A 19,110-nucleotide genomic window follows, 5' to 3' on the forward strand; every position below is an offset into this window, starting at 1 on the left:
AAAACCTGTGCCCAGGCCCACCAAGTCCCCCAAAAAATGTTTATGAAAATTAATAAAATATAATTATAGAAAAAAAATAAAATTAATGGGAGGGAAAAAGAATTTTAAAATGCCATGGCTTGGATCAGGCACATCTTAGTCTTTAAACTGACATCACTGCTCTTTAAGCACTTTGGGAAAATCTTGAACAGGAGATTTTCCCAATGTAACGTATCTTTTGATTTCTTGACTGCTGATATGCTGATGTGATAAGTATTGACTGTGGCATAGCTTGATTTTAACGTTTGAGGGACCCTGATTTCCAGTTAGATGTCATTTCATCCTTACAACCGCCCTGAGAGGGAAAGGTTCTATCATCAACTTTGTTTTATAGATAAGGAAACTGAGACTCTGGGTGCTTAAAGTTTTTCCAAGACCATACAGCTCCGATATGTCAAGCTTAGACGTTTGAACCTAGATAATTTGTTCCAGAATCTAGGACGCTAAATTGACTCACTAGGGATGAAGTCTGAACTAGGGCCAAGTCCTCAGGAGGTGGCCACTGTTAGGGGACGGAGTCCGCATATTATTGTGGGTCTTCTGCAAACACTTAAACCTCATCTCACTTCTAGTTCCTGATACAAAAACCGGCCAAAAGCTGTCAAAACGAATCAGCTTTCTAGGAGGGGGCGGAGCTAGTGAACTTCACATCCAATTGGTAGATAGGCAATTCATAGGGGCAGATGGGAGAGGTTTCTGAAAACGAGGCTGGAGTGTGAGGGACTATAACCGGCACTCTGTGTATCACGTGTCCTGGGGCCTGGGACCTCATTGGCTAAGGGAAAGCTGCGCATGCGCACGCCTATGCGTATGTTGCGCATGAGACTCAGGGGTGTGAAGTTGGTAGGGGCCCTAGTCGGCTTGGCCAACTGGGGTCCCAGCAGAAAAGGAGCAATTGCGCCCTTAGCCACATGGGGTGGAAGTAGGACGGGGTTCGATAAGGCAGGAAAAGGATAGGTGCGTCTCCCCATCCTGCCGCCGTCAACAATACCTGTCCGTCCTCCTTTCTTTTTGCCGCTTCCCTTCAACTGCCCACCCTGCCTGGGTCCTACCCTAGGCCCCCTTCTCGTGACCAGGCCTCTGTCCTGATGTGTTCTCATCTTTCTTTCCTTTTGCTGCTCTTGCTACTCATACTCTGTTTTTCTCTATTTGTTCCTGCTTTCTGAATTCTGCTCTACCACGTCTATCCTCAGGTGTTTTCTCTGCCCATAATTACTTTTGGAGCCCTTGAATCTCTGTTTTGTGATCCATTCCCTTGTTCATAATCCCTTCTCCATTAATGATTCCTTTTCTCCTCCTAGTTGTCTTCCAGTTTCTCCATGTTTCTGTTTCTACGAGTCCTGTATTTCTTTAACATTGCTCCCTGACTGCTTTGACCTCTCCCTACTCCCATGCTCCTTATCTGCCCCTCAAGTCTTTTTCAATCCTTTGTCTTCTGTTTCCTAGAATTCTTTCTTATACCTTGACTTGTCCCTTCCAGCTCTAACTGTTCATCTTTGTCCAATAACCTTAAATATTCAGTTCTCTCATCCCTGTCCCCTCCCAGTTGTGTCTCTGCCCCTCCCTTTAGCTTCCTGCCTGCTTGCCTTTCTCTTCTGCCTCAGAAGTACTTCCTCCACTCACTCCAAATTGTCTCTTCTTCTCATTATCCACTTTTAGCTTTATGGCTTATCTTTGTGCTGATAATGGCCTTGTCTTTATCTTCCAGCACACCATGGACCCTTGGAAGCCAGCTTCCCAGCCTTTACAGCAGCATCCAGAAAAACCTGGTCGCATCCGCCGGCGAAAGACCAGGCGGGAGCGTAATGAGGCCCTGGTAGGCAGCCGACGGCCCAAGGTCCACCAGGATCCTCCAGTGGCCAGTCAGGAGCCTGCTGTGACCCATCGGAAGCCAACTGTGGCCTCCCAGAATCCTGTAGCCCCTGCTGCCCACAAGCTCGTGGTTATAACCCAAGGCCGGCTAAGCCGGGAGCACTGGGGTCTTTTCAGCCATGAGGTTAAATCGCTGGATGTGGCACGACTGCTTAGCAGTAGGGCCGTGGAGCCAGATACCCCCTTACTTCCCACCAAGCCTTCCCCACTCCAGGGCAGCACCCAAGAATCATCCCCACAGTTAAGGGGCAAAGAGAACCAGTTGCCTGAAAACCTGTGCCCAGGCCCACCAAGTCCCCCAAATCTACCTTGCTTGAGTCAGCTTCTTTGGGAGTTGCAGTTCAAGCTGATTCTGCCTCAGGCCTTCTCCAGGAGGAACCTGGTTCAGGAGGCTAGGGACATCATTGTGGGCACTTTACAGGCCTGCCATGGCCATGTTCCCGACCTTACCTTGGTCCTACAGGGTCAGCCACACTTGCCAGGTGAGCCCACCTCCTTTCCACTGTACTCCCCTACCCCTCGCCTGCTCTGGTTTAGCTGCCACCCATACTTCTTTTTCTGTGCCAGAAGTCAAGACCAGGAACCCTGAGAGACGGAAGATGACACCCTCCTGGATCAGCAGTGTCAAGAAAGTTCCAGGAGAGGGATGGAAGAGGAGGCTACAGAGTGTAAAGGAGCCCGCCTTCACCATGGCACCTGCCTCCAACAGTTCCATTGCACACAAAGCAAGCCTGGGACCAGCAGTGGGTTCCAGGCCACTCCCTATACCCTCAGTAACTTCACCATCTGAGGCAGCCTGGGGTCCCCCAACAGCCTTTGACCTACTGAAAAGCATCTGGTTGGCAGCCACACCACCCCCTTCCCGACCCTGGGGGATTGGCCTATCGCATCCCATGCCTCCGCCACCATCTCCTTTGTTGCTTAGAAGTTCAGCACTAGAGTGGAGCCCCAGTCCTCCTGCCCCACTGCCTAGCCTCTCCTGGGTGGTAGCCCAGAACAGCCCTGAGGCCTGGTCCTTTCCACCCATGAGACTGTACTGATGAGAGTGAAGCCAAGGCAGGGGTGGGGGGTTGGGGCAGGAATCCCAGACTGCCCCTTACCTCAATAAAGTGCCTTCTTCATGTCTCTCTTAATTTTTCAATGAGTCGCTGGCAGAGGACAAGAATCTAGGAGAAGCAGTTTGATTCTGCTCTGAGTTCAGGGTTCAAGATGACAGGGAGAATGCTGTTACTTGCCACTTTCCTAGGACTCATAGCAAGGAGGAATCCTCAGACTTTAAATAATTTTGACACGTGTACACATTGAGGTCACCAGCATGCCAGTCTCTGAATGCTGGTGTTTCTGGGGGCCCCAGAGCAAGTCAGACTAAGCTCACAGTCAGTGGCAAGCCCAGAAACCCCAGTGGCTGTGGTTCTGAAAAAGATCTGTAAAAAGTCCTGTGGCTCAACTTTCAGCCAAACAATAGATAGCCTTTATATAAGGTGAACACTAGGAAGTCACTAAACTCATTAATAAACCAATTAAAATCAAAAGGGCAGCATCTTCCCAGAAATCGAGTTCAGAAGGCAGGAAGGGATAAAATACAAGGATTCATGGAAATGAGTAGCGCTGGGAAGAAGTGGGGAGAATGTGGTTGCAATGTTGAGTATTGTAATCAAGTACCATGAATTGAAATATGTATAACTGGAAAACCATTCTGTTTTGTAAACTTTCACACAAAGTTGAAAAAAGTAGTGGTGAGGGAGAAGAATGGTACAAGCTTACTGTTAGAAGAGGAATGGAACATTTCAGCCAAGGGGAACAGAATGTGTAAAGCCTGGAATGTGGGTGCATTCAGTCTTAACCCACATCCCTAGCCTGTTGCAGGGACCTAGAGGGAGTAGTATTTGGGGTCTTGGTCTGTGGAGCATGAGAAAGCATGCATGTGCAGGCTTAAGGCAGGAATGGAAAAGGGGCAATACATGTAGAAGGAATCTGGCCCACAGATTTCTTTATGATACATAATTTTTTTACTCAGTTGTCTAATATTACATATCTGACAAGATTTTCTTTTAAAGTAATTTTGGTTTGGGCTTCTGTTCAGGCGGCACACCGGCAGTCCTCATGGCAACATGTGGCACAAGCCAAGCCACAAAGCCCTCCTTTGACAGGTGGAATGAGAGTGAAGCTAGAGATATCTGTGGGAGTTCTATCAGGGAAAATCTGAATTGTGCAGTGCAAAGCTTTTCAGGGGTTTCTGATTGTCCACCCGGGAAATGATCAGGTCCTTAGTGCAAGAACTGGAAGGCTGCTTCTGTGCAAGTGTGGAAGGGCCAGGCCAGGAGATCACAAAGTTGAATGATTGGGTCAAGGTCATGTGGAGAGGAAGTGGCAAGTTGGTTATATAAACACATTCAATTCATTTAAAAATCCATGTTCCGAGTGTCTCACAAAGCCACTACAGCTATTGCATGGCAATTTGGTACCACTTTAATATCAGGGACAAGAAAGGATTAAATAGTGGGTTTGGGTAGTTTTTTTTTTAGATTATTATTTTCGTATGATTTTATTTTCTCCCTTCAACCATAATAATATGGTATCCAAATTTTGTCTTGACTGGAGGGTCTGTAAACACAGGCTTATCCAGTGCACTCACAGGCAAGGCAAAGGCTGCTTCTTGAAATGGTCCTACCATGGACCCTCTGGTCATCCAGCCCAAGTCGCCCCCTTGCCTGGCTTTATCTTCACTATATTGTGCAGCCACTTCATTGAATCTCATTCCAGACTTTAACTTTTCCATGGCTTCCATAATTCTGCCATATTTTTCACACAGAATGTGCCTGACCTTTATTGCACTGCCACCACCTTTAGGACCCTGAGTCATCTTGTTAGCACTGTTACTTCCAGAGGCTGCTTCCCCTTTTCCGGCCTTTCCAGTACAGCTTTTTCTTTTGGGCGGCATCCTCGAAACTTGTCTGAGTTCTCAACTGCTCGGGTTTGGGTAGTTTTAACGGAGGACTCTGCCACTGTCATGCTGTGTGACCCAGGACAAATTACTTGCCTTCTCTTGTGAGAGACTGTCTCTTAACTCAGGGATGGGTACGGAATTGGAGTAGCTGTCATGGAGGCAGGGTGAACCAGGAAGAAAATGTTTGGTGGCTAAATTGGGGGAAGTGTGTGAGGACAGAACTAGGATCTGGGATTTGGGGACCCTTCAGGAGAGGTGCCGTTGAGTTCACTTTAGGACACAGGAAGACTGAAGTGTCAATGAGACTCTTCGAGGGGAGAGCAAGGATGACAGTGGGGCAGCGTAGCAGAGACTGGGAAAGTGGCGTCTTGTCCCACAGGGACACAGGAAGGGGCCCGCTGGCTTGTCCTGGAGGAGGGGGCGGGGAGCGCAGCGGCCTACGGCCCCTTTAATCGGGGGCGCGCGGCGGCCGGTCCGCGCGCTCTCGCCGCCGTCGCGGGGCTGGAGCGGGAGCGGAGCCGGGCCGGGGCCGGAGCGGGAGGAATGGAGCCCCCGCGCGTGCCCGCGCTGCGCCGCCTGCTGCCGCCGCTGCTGCTGCTCCTGCTACCGCTGCCCCCCCGCGCCCGGGCCAAGTACGTGCGGGGCAACCTCAGCTCCAAGGAGGTGAGCGCGCGGATCCCCTAGCAGCCGCTGGCTGGGCCCCGGGGGATCGGAGGGAGGGGGCGGAGAGGGCGCTGCCCCGCCCCCTGCCGCTGCTCGGGGACGGATCCTCAGTGCCCTGACGGGTGATGGCGGCGGGGGGCTAGGGGCCTGGGTCAGGGTTGGGGTTGAGGGGACCAGTGAGGTCGAGGTCAGCCTTGAGGGTGCAGGAGGAACGTGAAGGACAGAGCTGGGCGGGGTGGGGGGCGGTTGGGAGAGTCGGAGTTTAGGAGGGGGTGAGGGCCGCCACCGTGGTGCTGAAGGGATAGCACTTTTCACTCTACAGAGAGCCTTGAGTTCCTCTTGCTCTGGACCCAGTGGGAGCCGTTTGCAAGATCCACTAGCCTGGGGATGGTCTCCTGGACCAACCACCGTGGGATGTGTGTGTGTGTGTGTGTGACTAACTGGGGGTGGGGTGGGAGATGATGGACAGTGGCCAGGACAGAAGGTAACCAGGCTGGGGATCTGGCCAGTAGGAGACGGAGTCTTTCTCTAGGCACTTGGGAAATGAGAGGAGTACTGTTTAGGGAGAGGGTAGGAATCTTAGGGGTCTGATAGAGAAAGTCTGGGGATGGAAATTCTGGACTCAAAGTGAAGGAGAGAAGAATTTTGGAGGCAACTTGGTCTCCTTATGGACTTGGAATACCAAGTGTCAGGGTAGAGGAGAGAAACCTGGGCCCAGGAACTGCAAGAAGAGCTGACCAGGCCCCTTTTACAGGACTGGGTATTTCTGACAAGATTTTGCTTCCTCTCGGATTACGGCCGGCTGGACTTTCGTTTCCGCTACCCTGAGGTGAGTCTGCCCTAGCCACTCATCACCCTGAGGCTGGATGTGCCCTTGGGGCTACCCCAGCTTAATCTCTGGGGGTTGCAGGCCAAGTGCTGTCAGAACATCCTGCTCTATTTCGACGACCCATCCCAGTGGCCTGCCGTGTACAAGGCAGGGGACAAGGTGAGGACCGTGAGGAGGAGGGGGTGCAATAGGAGATCATGGCTGGCCAGAAAGTAACCCAGCCCCTGCCTCCTTAGGATTGCCTGGCCAAGGAGTCAGTGATCAGGCCAGAGAATAACCAGGTCATCAACCTTACCACCCAGTACGCCTGGTCCGGCTGTCAGGTAGGGGCCCAGGTTGGTCAGTAGGTGGGTGATGAGGGGTCTGGGAGGTGACAGAGGATGGAATCCAGCCTTCTTTCTCCTTATCAGGTGGTGTCAGAGGAGGGAACCCGTTACCTGAGCTGCTCTAGTGGCCGCAGCTTCCGCTCGGTTCGTGAAAGGTGGTGGTACATTGCACTCAGCAAATGTGGGGTAAGATGTTGTGTTGTTGTGGCTGCCTGGGCCATCTCCTCCTTGCCTCTCTGCTGACCCCTTACTTTCCCAGGGACGCCCCCTTAGGCCCCCACACTTCCTACAGGGAGATGGGCTGCAGCTGGAGTATGAGATGGTCCTCACCAATGGCAAGTCCTTCTGGACCCGCCACTTCTCGGCCGATGAGTTTGGTGAGCGCATAGTGACCTTAAAGTCAGAGTTTTTGTGGGAGTCCAGTCACTTGCTTGCCGAGGGACACAACAATATCTTCTCCATCCACAATCTCACAGGAATTCTAGAGACAGACGTGACTTTCCTCCTCATCTTCATCCTCATCTTCTTCCTCTCCTGTTACTTTGGATGTGAGTCTAGGACCTTGTGGGGAGAGGGTGTCCAAAGACACGAGAGTGGGGTTGGAGGATAGGCACTCCTCACTTTTTCCTGCCCAGGAACAAACTTTCCATTCTCCTCTTCTCAGATTTGCTGAAAGGCCGTCAGTTGCTCCATACAACTTATAAAATGTTCATGGCAGCTGCAGGAGTGGAAGGTGAGGTTTAGAGCATCCCTTTGGGGGACTCCTTTTTGGCATTTTGGGGGAAGAAGGACTGAGGGCTTGGGCTTCTGGGTCCTGAAACAGGAGGGGCAGGTAACTGAGCTCCTGGAATTGAGGAAAGTGGGGGCTAGGGTCAGGATGCCAGTGTCTGATGGAAAAGGGGGCTGGGTGCCTGGTCCCCTGGGTCTGAGGGAGGAGAGGGGTCTGGATTCCTGGGACTGAGGGAGGAGGGAGCTGAGGTTCTGGACTCCTGGCTTAGGAGAGACTGCAATGTTCAAAAGCTGGCTTCTGCCCTGTCCATCCCTCCAGTCCTGAGCCTCCTGTTTTTCTGCATCTATTGGGGTCAGTATGCCACTGATGGCATTGGCAATGAGAGTCTGAAGATCTTGGGTGAGTGAAGGCGGGCCAGGGGAGGTGGGGGTAGCCTCAGCTGGGGTCTGGAAGCCCTATCTCTGAGCCTCCCTCTCTTCCCTTCTCTCAGCCAAACTGCTCTTCTCCTCCAGCTTCCTCATCTTCCTCCTGATGCTCATCCTTCTGGGGAAGGGATTCACGGTGACACGGTGCCCGGGCTGGGTGGGAGGGAGCGTTCCTGGGAGGGTTGGGCTGGGGAAGCAGGGCTGGGGGTGGCCGTCCCCATCTCCCTGACTGCATTTGCCCCACTGTCTCCCCTAATGGCCGACTGCCAGGGGCCGCATCAGCCACTCAGGCTCCGTGAAGCTATCTGTCTACATGACCTTGTACACCCTCACCCACGTAGTGCTGCTCATCTACGAGGCCGAAGTGAGTCCCGCCCCTTCCCAGGCTCCGCCCTCCCTCTGCTCTCCAAGCTTTTGGCGTCTCCTTGACGGTTCTGCTAGCCTTTCCCCACCTTGCACTATTCCAGCTCGGCTAATCTCTCCCTCTCTGCATTTTTTCGCCTTTCCATCTGTCTAAGTGTGTTCTCGTCACCACGCTGAGTGGCTTTCTTCCTCCTCCCTCTGTCTCTCACTGTCTGTCACACTCATGCGTTATGTCGTGCCGAAGAGTTCAGGAGACACACTGTCCATTCTGCCATCGCTCTTCCTCATGGGTGGTGCCCCTACCCTAGCCTCTTCCCCACCAGATCTTACCCACCAGAGGGGCTCCCTCAAAGCCTTTAGTCCCCTGTACGGCTTTGGCCAACGAATTTTTCTTCCTAGCTGCGGTTTCCTGTGCAGGTCTCAGTCATGAGACCTATCTCACAGAATTGATGCTAATGAAAAGCTTCCATGGAGCAGCTGGTGGGTTCAAACTGCTGACTTTAGGCTAACAACCCAACATGTAAACCATTATGCTAACAGTACTTGTTTGTAAAGATTATTTTATTGTTATGTTCCTTTGAGTTAGAACTGACTCATAGCTGATCCTCCAGCAGTTTTTCAGAGGCTGTAAATTGCATAGGAAGATTAACCGTATTTTCCCCACCAAGCACTGGTGGATTCAAGCTGCACCTTACCCGTTAGGACACTAGATTATTAGACTGAAAAACCAAACCCATTGCCACTGAGTCAACTCCGACTCATGGCAACCTTCATTGGGTTCCTGAAGCTGTAAAATCTTAATGGGAGGACATGGCCTCATCTTTCTTCCAAGGACTAGCTGGTGGATTCAAACTGCTGACCTTCTGGTTAGTAGGCCAAAGTGTAACCAGGGCTTAAGATTCGTACACTCATTGCTGTTGAGAAAGGACTGACTCCTACCTGGTCCTCCGTTGGGTTCTGAGGTGGTAAATCACACAGGAGGAAATGGCCCATCTTTCTCCCAGTGAATCGCTGGTGGATTCAAAGTGCCAGAGAGGGGCAGCCTCTGAGTTAGCAGCCTAGCGCCCGGTGCTGCTAACTCCCAGTGCCACCAATCCTATCAGCTAGCTTTACTCTGTCCTAAGGGTTGCTTTGAGTCAAAATGATAAGTTCAGTAGCAAAGGGTGGGCACACACAGCTGATGAATTTACCTTTCTGTGTTTTTCCTCTGTGCTTTCTAACATTTTGTGTGTCCATCTCCATCCTTCCCTTTTGCCATGCTTCTGTGCTGACCTCTGCTCCCTGGGTGTCCATGGGTGGGATCCAGGGCCCCACTGTGGAGGGACGGATGCCAGAGCTGTGATAACTCCTCTTCCTTGGGACCAGTTCTTTGACCCAGGCCAGGTATTGTACACATATGAGTCACCAGCAGGCTACGGGCTCATTGGGCTGCAGGTGGCAGCCTATGTGTGGTTCTGCTATGCCGTCCTCGTCTCCCTACGTCACTTCCCGGAGAAACAGCCCTTTTATGTGCCCTTCTTTGCTGCCTACACCCTCTGGTGAGACATGGTGGGCCCCGGTTTTGTTCTTAACTCCTTGGACTCCCAGAAAGGATCAGCTCCAATTCAGATCCTTCTCAGTGAGGCCCATGACCATTCTCAGAGGCTGTCATTCATTCACTTTGTAACTTTGAAAGAATGACTTTCCTTTCTCCCCCCTCTCTTTGTTTCTCCATAAAATGGGGTTATCAAAAATATCTACTAAGAAAGATTATTTTGAACATATGTGAGACATGTGTGTCTGGCATATAGTAAATATTCACTTAAAGCTAGCTGTATTCTCGATGAATCATCATAACAGGGGATAGGTATAACATAGGGAGATTCCTCAACTAGATTACTTGGGGTTAGATCCCAGTCCTAAAGCTCATGTGTGATCACATTTAATTTCTCTCTGTGTCAGTTTCCTCACCTGTGTAATGGTGATGGAAAGTGGACCTTTTCCCAAATGCAAATCCATTTTACATATATAGAAAATACTTAGAATCAGAGATTTGGAGTAGGGTCCAACCAAGTTAAATTCCTTGCCCCCAGAATTTCCTAGGCTAGTGGGATCCCTGGCCCCCTTTAACTTCTAGATTTTCAAGATCATATTGACTCCTCTCTAGTTTGAGAACCACCAGGAACATGCATGAGAGCATGACAAGGGAGGTGGGCAGTGGGTGGCGGACAGAGGCTGTGTCTCCATCACCTTCTAACCCTAATACCCTCAGGTTCTTTGCGGTTCCTGTCATGGCCTTGATTGCTAACTTTGGGATTCCCAAGTGGGCCCGGGAGAAGATTGTCAATGGCATCCAGCTAGGGATCCACTTGTATGCCCACGGCGTGTTCCTGGTGAGGATGGCCATCTGGTAGGGATGGGGATCCCCCACCCCCCACCCTGGGTGGAGGATGCATGAGATCTTCCAGCACTTTCTAGTCTGAGCTTTTGATCCATTTCCCTTACTTCAGGCCCAGTGTATCCAATAGACACTACAGAGCATTTGTTGGGTTCCTGTAGACTAGTCTACTTGGTCTCCCCAGAGTCTACCCTCTTCTTATCATCTCCCGCCAATCTGTGTCCAAGTCTCTTCTCCAAGTCTCCTTCCTTTGTCCCTGTCTCCCCCATTGCCCATTCCAGATCCCAGGTCCCCAGATGGACTTTCCCATTTCCCTTCTACATCCCCACTGCTTTTCCCTAGTTCTTTGAACTCTGCCTTACCTTTTCCCCCTACTGTCCTTCTCTGCACCTCCATCACAGGCCACTTGTTCAGAAAGGAGAGTTGACCTGGGGTCAACAGGCCCTAGATGTTCAAGAAGCCCTAGATCTGAATAGTGGTGTTACACCTGGAAATGAGGAGAGTAACAGCACCAGCCCGGTCATTTTTTAACCTCAGTTTTCCCAGTTCATTGGACTTTCTCAAATCCGTTCATTCGTTGATGCATTCATCCACCACTTAACTCATGTGTTCATGACCTCTTATCTAATTGCCCAAACTGGGCAGATCAGTTGCTGTATCCACTATACAGTGAGGGAAAGCTAAGGCCCAGAGAAGAGAGGTGACTTGCCAGAGCTCCATGGCCTTTGGTAGCAGGGTGGAAATTTTGAGTACTATTCTTCAACAACACACCACAAGGTCTTGCACACAAGGGAGACAGAAATAGACATCACCAAGGACCCCAACTCATGTTTGTGGGGGTATGCACTGTACCTTGTGTAGAGAGTATATTCAGCTGGCAGTGGTGGGGACCAGGTTTCCTATCTTGCACCCATAGAGTATGTCAGTGATTTAGACACACACACACACACACACACACACACATACACACACACACACACACACACGTCTGTTGATCCTCATGCTCTGCAGGAAGCCAGGCAGGGACAGAGGGAAGAAACACTGAGAGCCCATCAGGACCTACATCAGTGGTTTTCATTCTCACCATTTCCTCATCTTTCTAAGCAGACACCACAATCCCTTTTCCCCAGTGAGGCTCAGGGAGTTTAATCAACGTGCCCCAGATCCTACACGCAGTCAGCTGTGGAGCTGGGAGCAGGGTGCAGGCGCAGAATGCCAAACGTCCTTTCTGCTGCATTTCCCCTTCAGCCAGTTCCCTTCCTAGAAATGCTCACTATAGCGTAGCACTACTATTTCACTGCTCACTCAGTTCATCTCCTTGTTCATTTACTCAGCATAACTTTAGAGGGACTGTGCTGGACTTCTCGGGGCTTGGCAGGGATGGAGTCACACATAGACCTGGTCTCCTAGCCTAATCCAAGGGACACCCCTACATCTCACTGATGTCTACTCAGGGCTTACTGCATTCCACTGAGCCCTGGTGGTGTAGTCCATGGGGAGTTGCACTGCATCTCTCTGGCAGTTTGGATCCACCAGGAGTTCTGCAGGAAAAAGATGGACAAACTCTTCCTGTGTGACTTACAGCCTCAAAAACCTAATGGAGGGTCAGCTAGGAGTCAGTTCTGACTTGACAGCAATGAAAGTTTGAGTTTTACTGTGTGTCAGGCACTGTTCTAGAAGGCACTACAGATTCAGCTGAGAATGGAACTGTCAAGTATCTACCATCATGACACTGACATTCTCCATTCTATCAGTTACTGTCCAGTTGAACATTCTGTGTCTGTGGAAATAGGCCATAACTGTGCTGTCTTCATACCTCGAGCATTTGACATGTAGGTAGTGTGATTTAGAAATGACCATTTTAATGGCTTTAAATGACCACGTGTGGTTCCTGGCTGTGAACTGAACAGCACAGGACACTGAAGCTTAACCAATTAATGACATCCCAGGGCTCTGGTAGAGGAAACACAGGCAGTTTAACAAGAGTGGTGATGGGGGAAGGTCAGAGGTCAGGGGAGAAAGCCTAGGGCACATTGAGAACCTGAAAACCTCACCTCAGTGCAATGGAGTCAAACTGAATCATAACTCGTCCTCCTACGGGTTTTCTAGGCTGTAAATTGCACGGGGAGCAGACTATTCATATCCCCCCCTCAGGATTCCAGCCTCCAGGGAAGTGTCTTTAGGTTAGAAATGCTACTCACTTCGGGGCTACCAGAGCTCTCAAGAGAGCCCAAGGGGTCACCTAATTCAGTCTGAAAGAATGTAGTATGGGGGTGTCAGGTGTAGGGGGTTACTTTGGGCCCCACGGTTATGGGGGCAGCCTTCACAGAGCTTCTCCAACTTTGTCTGGCCCCTCGCCCCAGATCATGACACGCCCGTCTGCTGCCAACAAGAACTTCCCATACCACGTGCGAACGTCGCAGATCGCCTCGGTCGGTGCTCCAGGCCCGGGAGGGAGCCAGTCCGGGACCAAGTCCTTCCCGCAGCACGTCTATGGGAACGTGACGTTCATCAGCGACTCGGTGCCCAACTTCACGGAGCTCTTCTCCATCCCCCCGCCCGCCTCCTCCGTAAGCCCCGCGCCCCAGGCGCCCGAGGAGCTGCTGGCGCCGCCCCTGGAGTACTTGACCCCAGTCCCGGCCCCGCCGCCGCCCCCCGCGCCTGGGCGTCTGAGCCCGCCCCCCGCTTTCTGCACGCCCCGCGTCCCCTTGCCGCGCCGTGATCGGCTCCCGGCGCCCGCGCCCACCCTGCCGGACTGGGTCCTGGCGATGCTGCGCACGCCCCCGCCGACGCCGCGCGCCGTGCCCCCGCCGCCTGCCTTCCGAGGCTCTCCCTGCCCTCCCCGGCCACCGCCTGAGTTCGCCCGGCGCGCCCCGACACCTCCCCTGGAGTACCTGGCCCCGCTGCCTAGGCGCCCCGCCACCCGCTCCTTCCCGGACTGACCCGGGCGCCCGCAGCTGGGGTGGAGAAAGGGTCTTAGGGGGAGGGGGCAGGACTTCGGGGCCGCATCTGCACCCCGAGGTTCCCGGGCGGCCTCTTACCCTGACCCCCCTCCCAGGCCGGGAAGCAGGTGGAGGAAACGGCGGTGGCGGCAGCGGTGGCCCCGAGGGGCCGCGTGGTGACCACGGCCGAGCCGGGCGCAGCCTCCCCGTCCTCTCCCGCCCGGCTCCCTAAATCGGCCGATCGGGGCTGGGATGGCCCAACGGCGCCCTACCAGCCGCTCGTGCCCCAGACGGCGGCGCCGCACACCGGCTTCACCGAGTACTTCAGCATGCACACGGCCGGGGGCACTGCTCCCCCGGTGTGATACCCTTGTCCCTCCTGCCCCAAGGGCCGCGCGCCGGGCCCGGACCCCTGCCCTATCCCAAACACAGGCTCGGCCATCCCAGGCCGCCCCCACCCCCGAGCGCCCAGGTGAGGGTGCCCTGCGCCCCGCCCCCCGCCCCCCACTCTTGTGCCAAACGGTCCCGCGGGAGCCACTCTCCCCGTCCCCTCCCTCAGCCCCCGCCTCGAGCGGCGCCGGATTCTGGGCTCCCGCTGTTCCGCGACCTCCGGCCCCCTGCCCCCCTCCGAGACCTCTGACCCCACCGGACCCGGGACCTTCGCGAGACCATCAGAACGCTCCAGGACTCCGAGGCACCGAGCCACCGCTCCCAGGACGGAGATTGGGAAACTGGATTGCTCTGAAAACCCGCCCTCGGATCTCTAAAACCTCAGACCTGTTTTGCCTGGTGGACTTTCTCTCCAACAAGGGAGCTGTCCCTCAGGTCCCAGGCAGAAAGGCTTCCCTCCCCTTCTTGCCAAAATAAAGAAGATTCATTGAGTTTTTAATCCATAAGGTGTCTGTCCTCTTTCACATCGTAATGGTGCTCAGAAGAGCATTTGGCACGAAGTGGTTGGTTACAGTGTTGTAGCCTTTTGTTGTGGGCCGTTGACTAGGAACCGACCCATAGCAGACCCTCTAGCGTTTTTTCACACAGGAAGAGATTGCTCAGCATCCTATGGAGCTCACTGATTTGAACCGTGTGGGCTTTGCGATTGCAGCACAGCTTCTTATTACTAGGCTACCAGAGCTCTCAAGTAAGCTCTATTGGCAAACCAAACCCGAACCTACTCCTGCCTAGTTCATTTGGATCCTAGAAGAGCTCTGGTATTAATCCAAAAGTGACGGATTGAATCCACCAGTGGCTATAGAGATGGGGAAGGCAATTTTCTCCTGTGAGATTTTCAGCCTCAGCATGCGATTTACAGCGGATTTGCTGGAACGTCAGCTATGAAAGGGTTCGGACTTCCCTGGCAATGACTTTGATCTTTGACTTTTTTTTTTTTATAGTGTTTCACCAAAAGGAGCTATCCGGTGGCTTAGCGATAAGGAGTCGCACTGCCAACCCAAGAGCACGCGGTTTTAATCCACCAGCTGCTCTGAAGGAAAAAGATGGGCAATCTTCTGTGTGAGATCAACTAAACCCTCTGGAGGGTCAGCTAAGAGTGGGTACAGGGTACACAACAACGTTTCCAAGGCTGTAATCTTTATGAAAGGAGACTGTCAAATCTTTCTCTTGCAGAGTGATTGATAGGCTCAAATCCTTGACTTTTTGATTAGCAGCAGTTGTTTAACCAGAGACACCAAAGGCTCCTGGTACCTAGGAAATGGCCTGCATAACCTGACTTGAATGCTAACTTGGCATCTAGGAACAATGAAGGTGTAAACCATCTTGCAGAGTCCTTTGCCGAACCTCCTTTTTATTATCCTCCCTTACCCAGTCGGCAGTAGAGGCGCTCTACCGTTCGGGTTACGAGATTGGCACTGCACATGTCTTCTCATGCCAAGGAGGTCAGTGCTGCGCATGCGACCGGAAACAAATGGGCGGGGCAGTTTCCGGAAGTCGCCCTCTGCAGAGGGGTGGGGCTGTGCGCTCCGCAGTCCTCCAAGGGCCGCTCTGACCCACAGCCTGCGACTTCTCGCCTCCTCTCCATCGGCCCCACTGCGGCCGCTTGGCCCCCGCCCCCTCGGCATCCCAACAGGGCTTCTTGGGGCCGCTCTGGCCCGAGCGTCCCCTCAACTCTCTGATTTGGCCTATCTGGCTCCAGGAGGGAGGCGCGCGGGTGGGTGAGCAAAGAACGCTTCTATGGGGTCCGGGACCCGAGCCCCTGAAGACGGGCTCTGCCCCGGGCACCAGCCAGCGCCCCGCTCCCGGCTGGAGGGACCTCTCAGGGATCGTCGGGGCTTGGCGGGCTAGGGCCCGCATCACCCTTCAGCCCCATATATGGAGGCACCCACCGGGCTGTAAGGCCCTACGTCCCTGGGAGCCCGTTCGTTTATAAAGCCGTTCGGCCCATAGAGGCCTGCGGCTGTAGCTGCTGAGTACTGTTTATGGGGGCGCTGCCAGTCTACGGAGGCTCGTGTCCATAGCGGACTAGGTAACAGCCCTGGCCATAGGGCCTCCAATAGCTCTATTTGAGCGCACCCCTTGGCTTCTAGAACTTGCCCACAGCAGCCATTCCCTTCCTAGGAGCCGAGTCTCGTGGACCTCGCCACCTGTTTGGGGCGTGCTCCGTCCACAGGATCTCCTTTGTAGGGGCTCACCCCAGGTGGGGCCTCCTCTAGGGGGTTTTAGGACTTGTCCTTTGTCTAAGGGTCTGTGCAGGAGGTAGCCATGGCCCCGGTCCCAGTTCTGGCCAGAGCCCTGGCCCTGGCCTTGGCTATGCTGGGACCGCTGTGCCCAGGGGCCAGGTCAGGGGACTGCAAGGGACAGCGACAGGTGCTGCGGGAGGCTCCAGGCTTCGTGACGGATGGTGCAGGCAACTACAGCGTCAATGGCAACTGCGAGTGGCTCATCGAGGGTGAGTGGGGCCGCCTTGGGTCACTCACTCATTCACTAGTTCATTCATTCATGCATTCTTTCATCCACTTGCAGAATTCCTAGAGTGGGTTTTGGGCCAAGTCTTACTCTAGAAGACTGGACACTCTGGTTACAGTCCCACTAAGCCCTATTCTAGAGGGCCTTGACGTCTCATGGAAGATACGGACCCAAACCCAGATTAAAATGAAACGAAACACAAACCATTGCAGCTTTGTTGATTCCAACTCATGGTGACCCTGTAGGATAGAGTAGAACTCTTATACTTACTGTCATCGTGACCTTGGGCAGTTACTTGCTATGTATTTGAGAGTTGAACAGATGGATGACAGAAGAAGAATTGATGCATTTGAGTTGTGGTGGTGGAGATGAGTATTGAATATAACCGTAGACTTCCAAGAGAACAAACAAATACGTATCATAGAAGGTACAGCCAGAGTGATCCTTGGAGGGAAGGTTGGTGAAACTTTGTCTCTCATAACACTGGGCATGTTGTTAGAAGAGGCCAGTCAGTCCTTGGAAAAAGACATCATGCTTGACTCAGTGGCACCTAACAACAACTTCACCATTTAAAGGGCTGTAAATCTTTGTGGAAGCTGACTTCCTCATCTTTTACCTTCTGAGCAGCTGATGGGAAGACAACAATATTTCATTTAGCAGCCTAGCTTTTTAATCCACTGCACCACCAGGACTCCCTCTGGCCCAGAAGGGCAGTTACAATTCAGGACTATTTTGCCTTGAATTGTGACGGTGAGGGCTATTCTTAGTGATTTCTAGGAAATGAGACTCAGAGACTAACACCCTAGTTTTGAACTTGGACTCTCATAGTTATTTATGGGGATTTGAGACAAGCAGCTTCTTTTCTGTCATTGTCAGTTTCCTTTCTGCAATGAGAATAATATTCTTCTCCTAGGGCTGTGAGGAGCAAATAAGACCAAGTATTTTAATGTGCCTTGGGCTAATAGGGAGCTCTGGTGGTGTAGTCCATGGGGATCTGCGCTGCTAACGCAAGGGTGCTTTGACTCTACCAGCAGCTCCTTTGAGAAAAATGGGCAATCTCTTCCTGTGTGAGTGACAGCCTGGGAAACCCTGGGAAAGGTCAGTGATGGCAGGGGGGGGGGGGAAGGAGAGACTGTGAGTTGCATATATTATGTTGTTGGTTGCTATTGAGTCAGTCCTGACTAATCAACCCTGTGTACCATAGACAACAACACTGCCTGGCCCGGTGCCATGCGCTCAATCATGTGTTTGAGTGCCTTCCACCCTGAGAAGCTCATCTCTCAGCAGTGCATCGCACAGCAAAGGAAGAGTGTAATTATTTTATTGGTATTGAGATTAATGTTGTTGTTGTTATGTGTAGTTAAGTCGCCTGCGATTCATAGCGATCCTGTGTACAATAATTCTGAAGCCTGCCCTGAGCCAGTGTCACTGACTCCAGTACATCCACCCCCCATTGCCCTAGTTGCTTTATTGATCCATCTTATCCAGGGTCTTCCTCTCCTCCACCCTTTTGAGCATGATGTCCTTCTCCAAGGATCAGTCACTCCTGGCCACATGCCCAAAGTATGTAAGACAGAGCTTCAAAATCCTAGCCTCCGGTGAGTTCGGGTGGCCAACTGACAAGAAACTGCACTGCATTCCCAGAGGTGAGCAGTTCAAATCCACCAGATGCTCTGCTGGAGAAGGAGGGGCAATCTCCTGTACCAGTCAGATCCAATTTGACGGTACACATACACAAAAATTAATACGCATGGATTTCACCTGATGGTATGCATAGGAATCAGATCGATTACATCTGCGGAAAAAACCGCTTGAGAAGCTCAGTATCAGCTGTGAAAACTAGGCCAGGGGCTGATTGTGGAACAGACCACCAACTACTCATATGCAAGTTCAAGCTGAAGCTGAGGAAAATTAAACCAAACCCACAGGAGACAAAGTATGACTTTGATTTCATCCCACCTGAATTTCAGAATCATCTCAGGAACAGGTTTGAGGCCTTGAACACTAATGAGCGAAGACCACGTGAGTTGGGGGAGGATGTCAAATGTATCATCCAGGAAGAGTGCAAACGGTCATTACAAAGACAGAAGAGGAAGAAAAGACTTCTTGCCACTAGGCCACCTAGGCTGTCATTTTTTAGGAAATTGGGCTTTGTTTACCATTTTCTTTCCATGTTACCTGGCACCCAACTACTGTGTCCTAGTGAGAATGGTTAATAAGGACAGCCAGGCACCGTCTGAAGATTGCACTGGAGCGTAGAGAAGCCAAAGCACAAGGAAGAATTCAAGATACTAAAGAGCTGAACAGAAGATTTCAAAAGGCAGCACAAAATGACAAAGCAAAATACCACAATGAAATGTACGAGGAGCTAGAGTCGGAAAATCAAAAGGGCCAAACTCGTTCAGCATTTCTTAAGCTCAAGGAACTGAAGAACAAATTCAAAACTCGAGTTGCTATAATCAAGGATGCTTTAGGCAGAGTATTAAATGATCCAGGAAGTATTAGAAGAAGATGGAAGGAATATACTGAGTCATTGTATCGAAAGGGATTAGCAGATAACAGAAGAATTTAATGAAATAACATTTGAGCAAGAGCCTATGGTGATGAAGGAAGAAGTTCAAGCTGCTTTGAAGGAAATAGCAAAAAATAAGGCCCCAGGAATAGATGGTATACCACTT

At 52.0% G+C, this 19,110-nt stretch overlaps 4 protein-coding genes across 4 annotated transcripts in view; 3 read left to right on the plus strand and 1 right to left on the minus strand.

Moving 5' to 3' along the window:
• The first annotated feature begins 1,753 nt into the window (after positions 1-1,753).
• On the plus strand, positions 1,754-2,951 carry PRR19 (proline rich 19). Its single transcript, XM_006903584.1, is given in 2 exon segments — positions 1,754-2,413; positions 2,415-2,951. Coding segments are annotated over 2 exon segments (1,197 nt in total).
• Positions 2,952-4,450: 1,499 nt separating this feature from the next.
• On the minus strand, positions 4,451-10,434 carry LOC102875639 (peptidyl-prolyl cis-trans isomerase NIMA-interacting 4-like). Its single transcript, XM_006900942.1, has 2 exons — positions 10,424-10,434; positions 4,451-4,865 (listed from the first exon to the last, which is right to left on the minus strand). The coding sequence occupies exon 2, from the start codon at positions 4,850-4,852 to the stop codon at positions 4,457-4,459; it is 396 nt and encodes a 131-aa protein (XP_006901004.1). The 5' UTR covers positions 4,853-4,865; positions 10,424-10,434; the 3' UTR covers positions 4,451-4,456.
• Positions 5,360-14,153, plus strand: TMEM145 (transmembrane protein 145). Its single transcript, XM_006900941.1, has 15 exons — positions 5,360-5,521; positions 6,276-6,350; positions 6,432-6,509; positions 6,587-6,673; positions 6,761-6,820; positions 6,969-7,053; positions 7,153-7,224; positions 7,341-7,409; positions 7,725-7,805; positions 7,897-7,975; positions 8,102-8,195; positions 9,560-9,732; positions 10,446-10,566; positions 12,935-13,141; positions 14,073-14,153. Exons 1-15 carry the CDS (start codon positions 5,402-5,404, stop codon positions 14,151-14,153), a joined length of 1,482 nt encoding a protein of 493 aa, XP_006901003.1. The 5' UTR covers positions 5,360-5,401.
• Positions 14,154-16,228: 2,075 nt separating this feature from the next.
• MEGF8 (multiple EGF-like-domains 8) overlaps positions 16,229-19,110 on the plus strand; it is a 51,594-nt gene continuing 48,712 nt past the window's right edge. Inside the window, exon 1 of the mRNA XM_006900960.1 lies at positions 16,229-16,415. Coding sequence (XP_006901022.1) covers positions 16,229-16,415 — 187 coding nt within the window. The remainder of the gene's footprint in view (positions 16,416-19,110) is intronic.

This window comes from Elephantulus edwardii, unplaced genomic scaffold, assembly GCF_000299155.1.
Source record: "Elephantulus edwardii isolate Elephantulus edwardi_28Jun2011 unplaced genomic scaffold, EleEdw1.0 scaffold00302, whole genome shotgun sequence".
NCBI lineage: Eukaryota > Metazoa > Chordata > Mammalia > Macroscelidea > Macroscelididae > Elephantulus > Elephantulus edwardii.

What these genes read in the sequence shown, in the direction of transcription:
- LOC102875639 (XM_006900942.1), bottom strand. Translation starts at nt 4,852, where the DNA reads ATGCCGCCCAAAAGAAAAAGCTGTACTGGAAAGGCCGGAAAAGGGGAA.
- TMEM145 (XM_006900941.1), top strand. Translation starts at nt 5,402, where the DNA reads ATGGAGCCCCCGCGCGTGCCCGCGCTGCGCCGCCTGCTGCCGCCGCTG. An exon ending in TGTACAAGGCAGGGGACAAG is followed by an intron (nt 6,510 to 6,586) that starts GTGAGGACCGTG and finishes CTGCCTCCTTAG; the next exon opens with GATTGCCTGGCCAAGGAGTC. An exon ending in TTTGCTGCCTACACCCTCTG is followed by an intron (nt 9,733 to 10,445) that starts GTGAGACATGGT and finishes TAATACCCTCAG; the next exon opens with GTTCTTTGCGGTTCCTGTCA.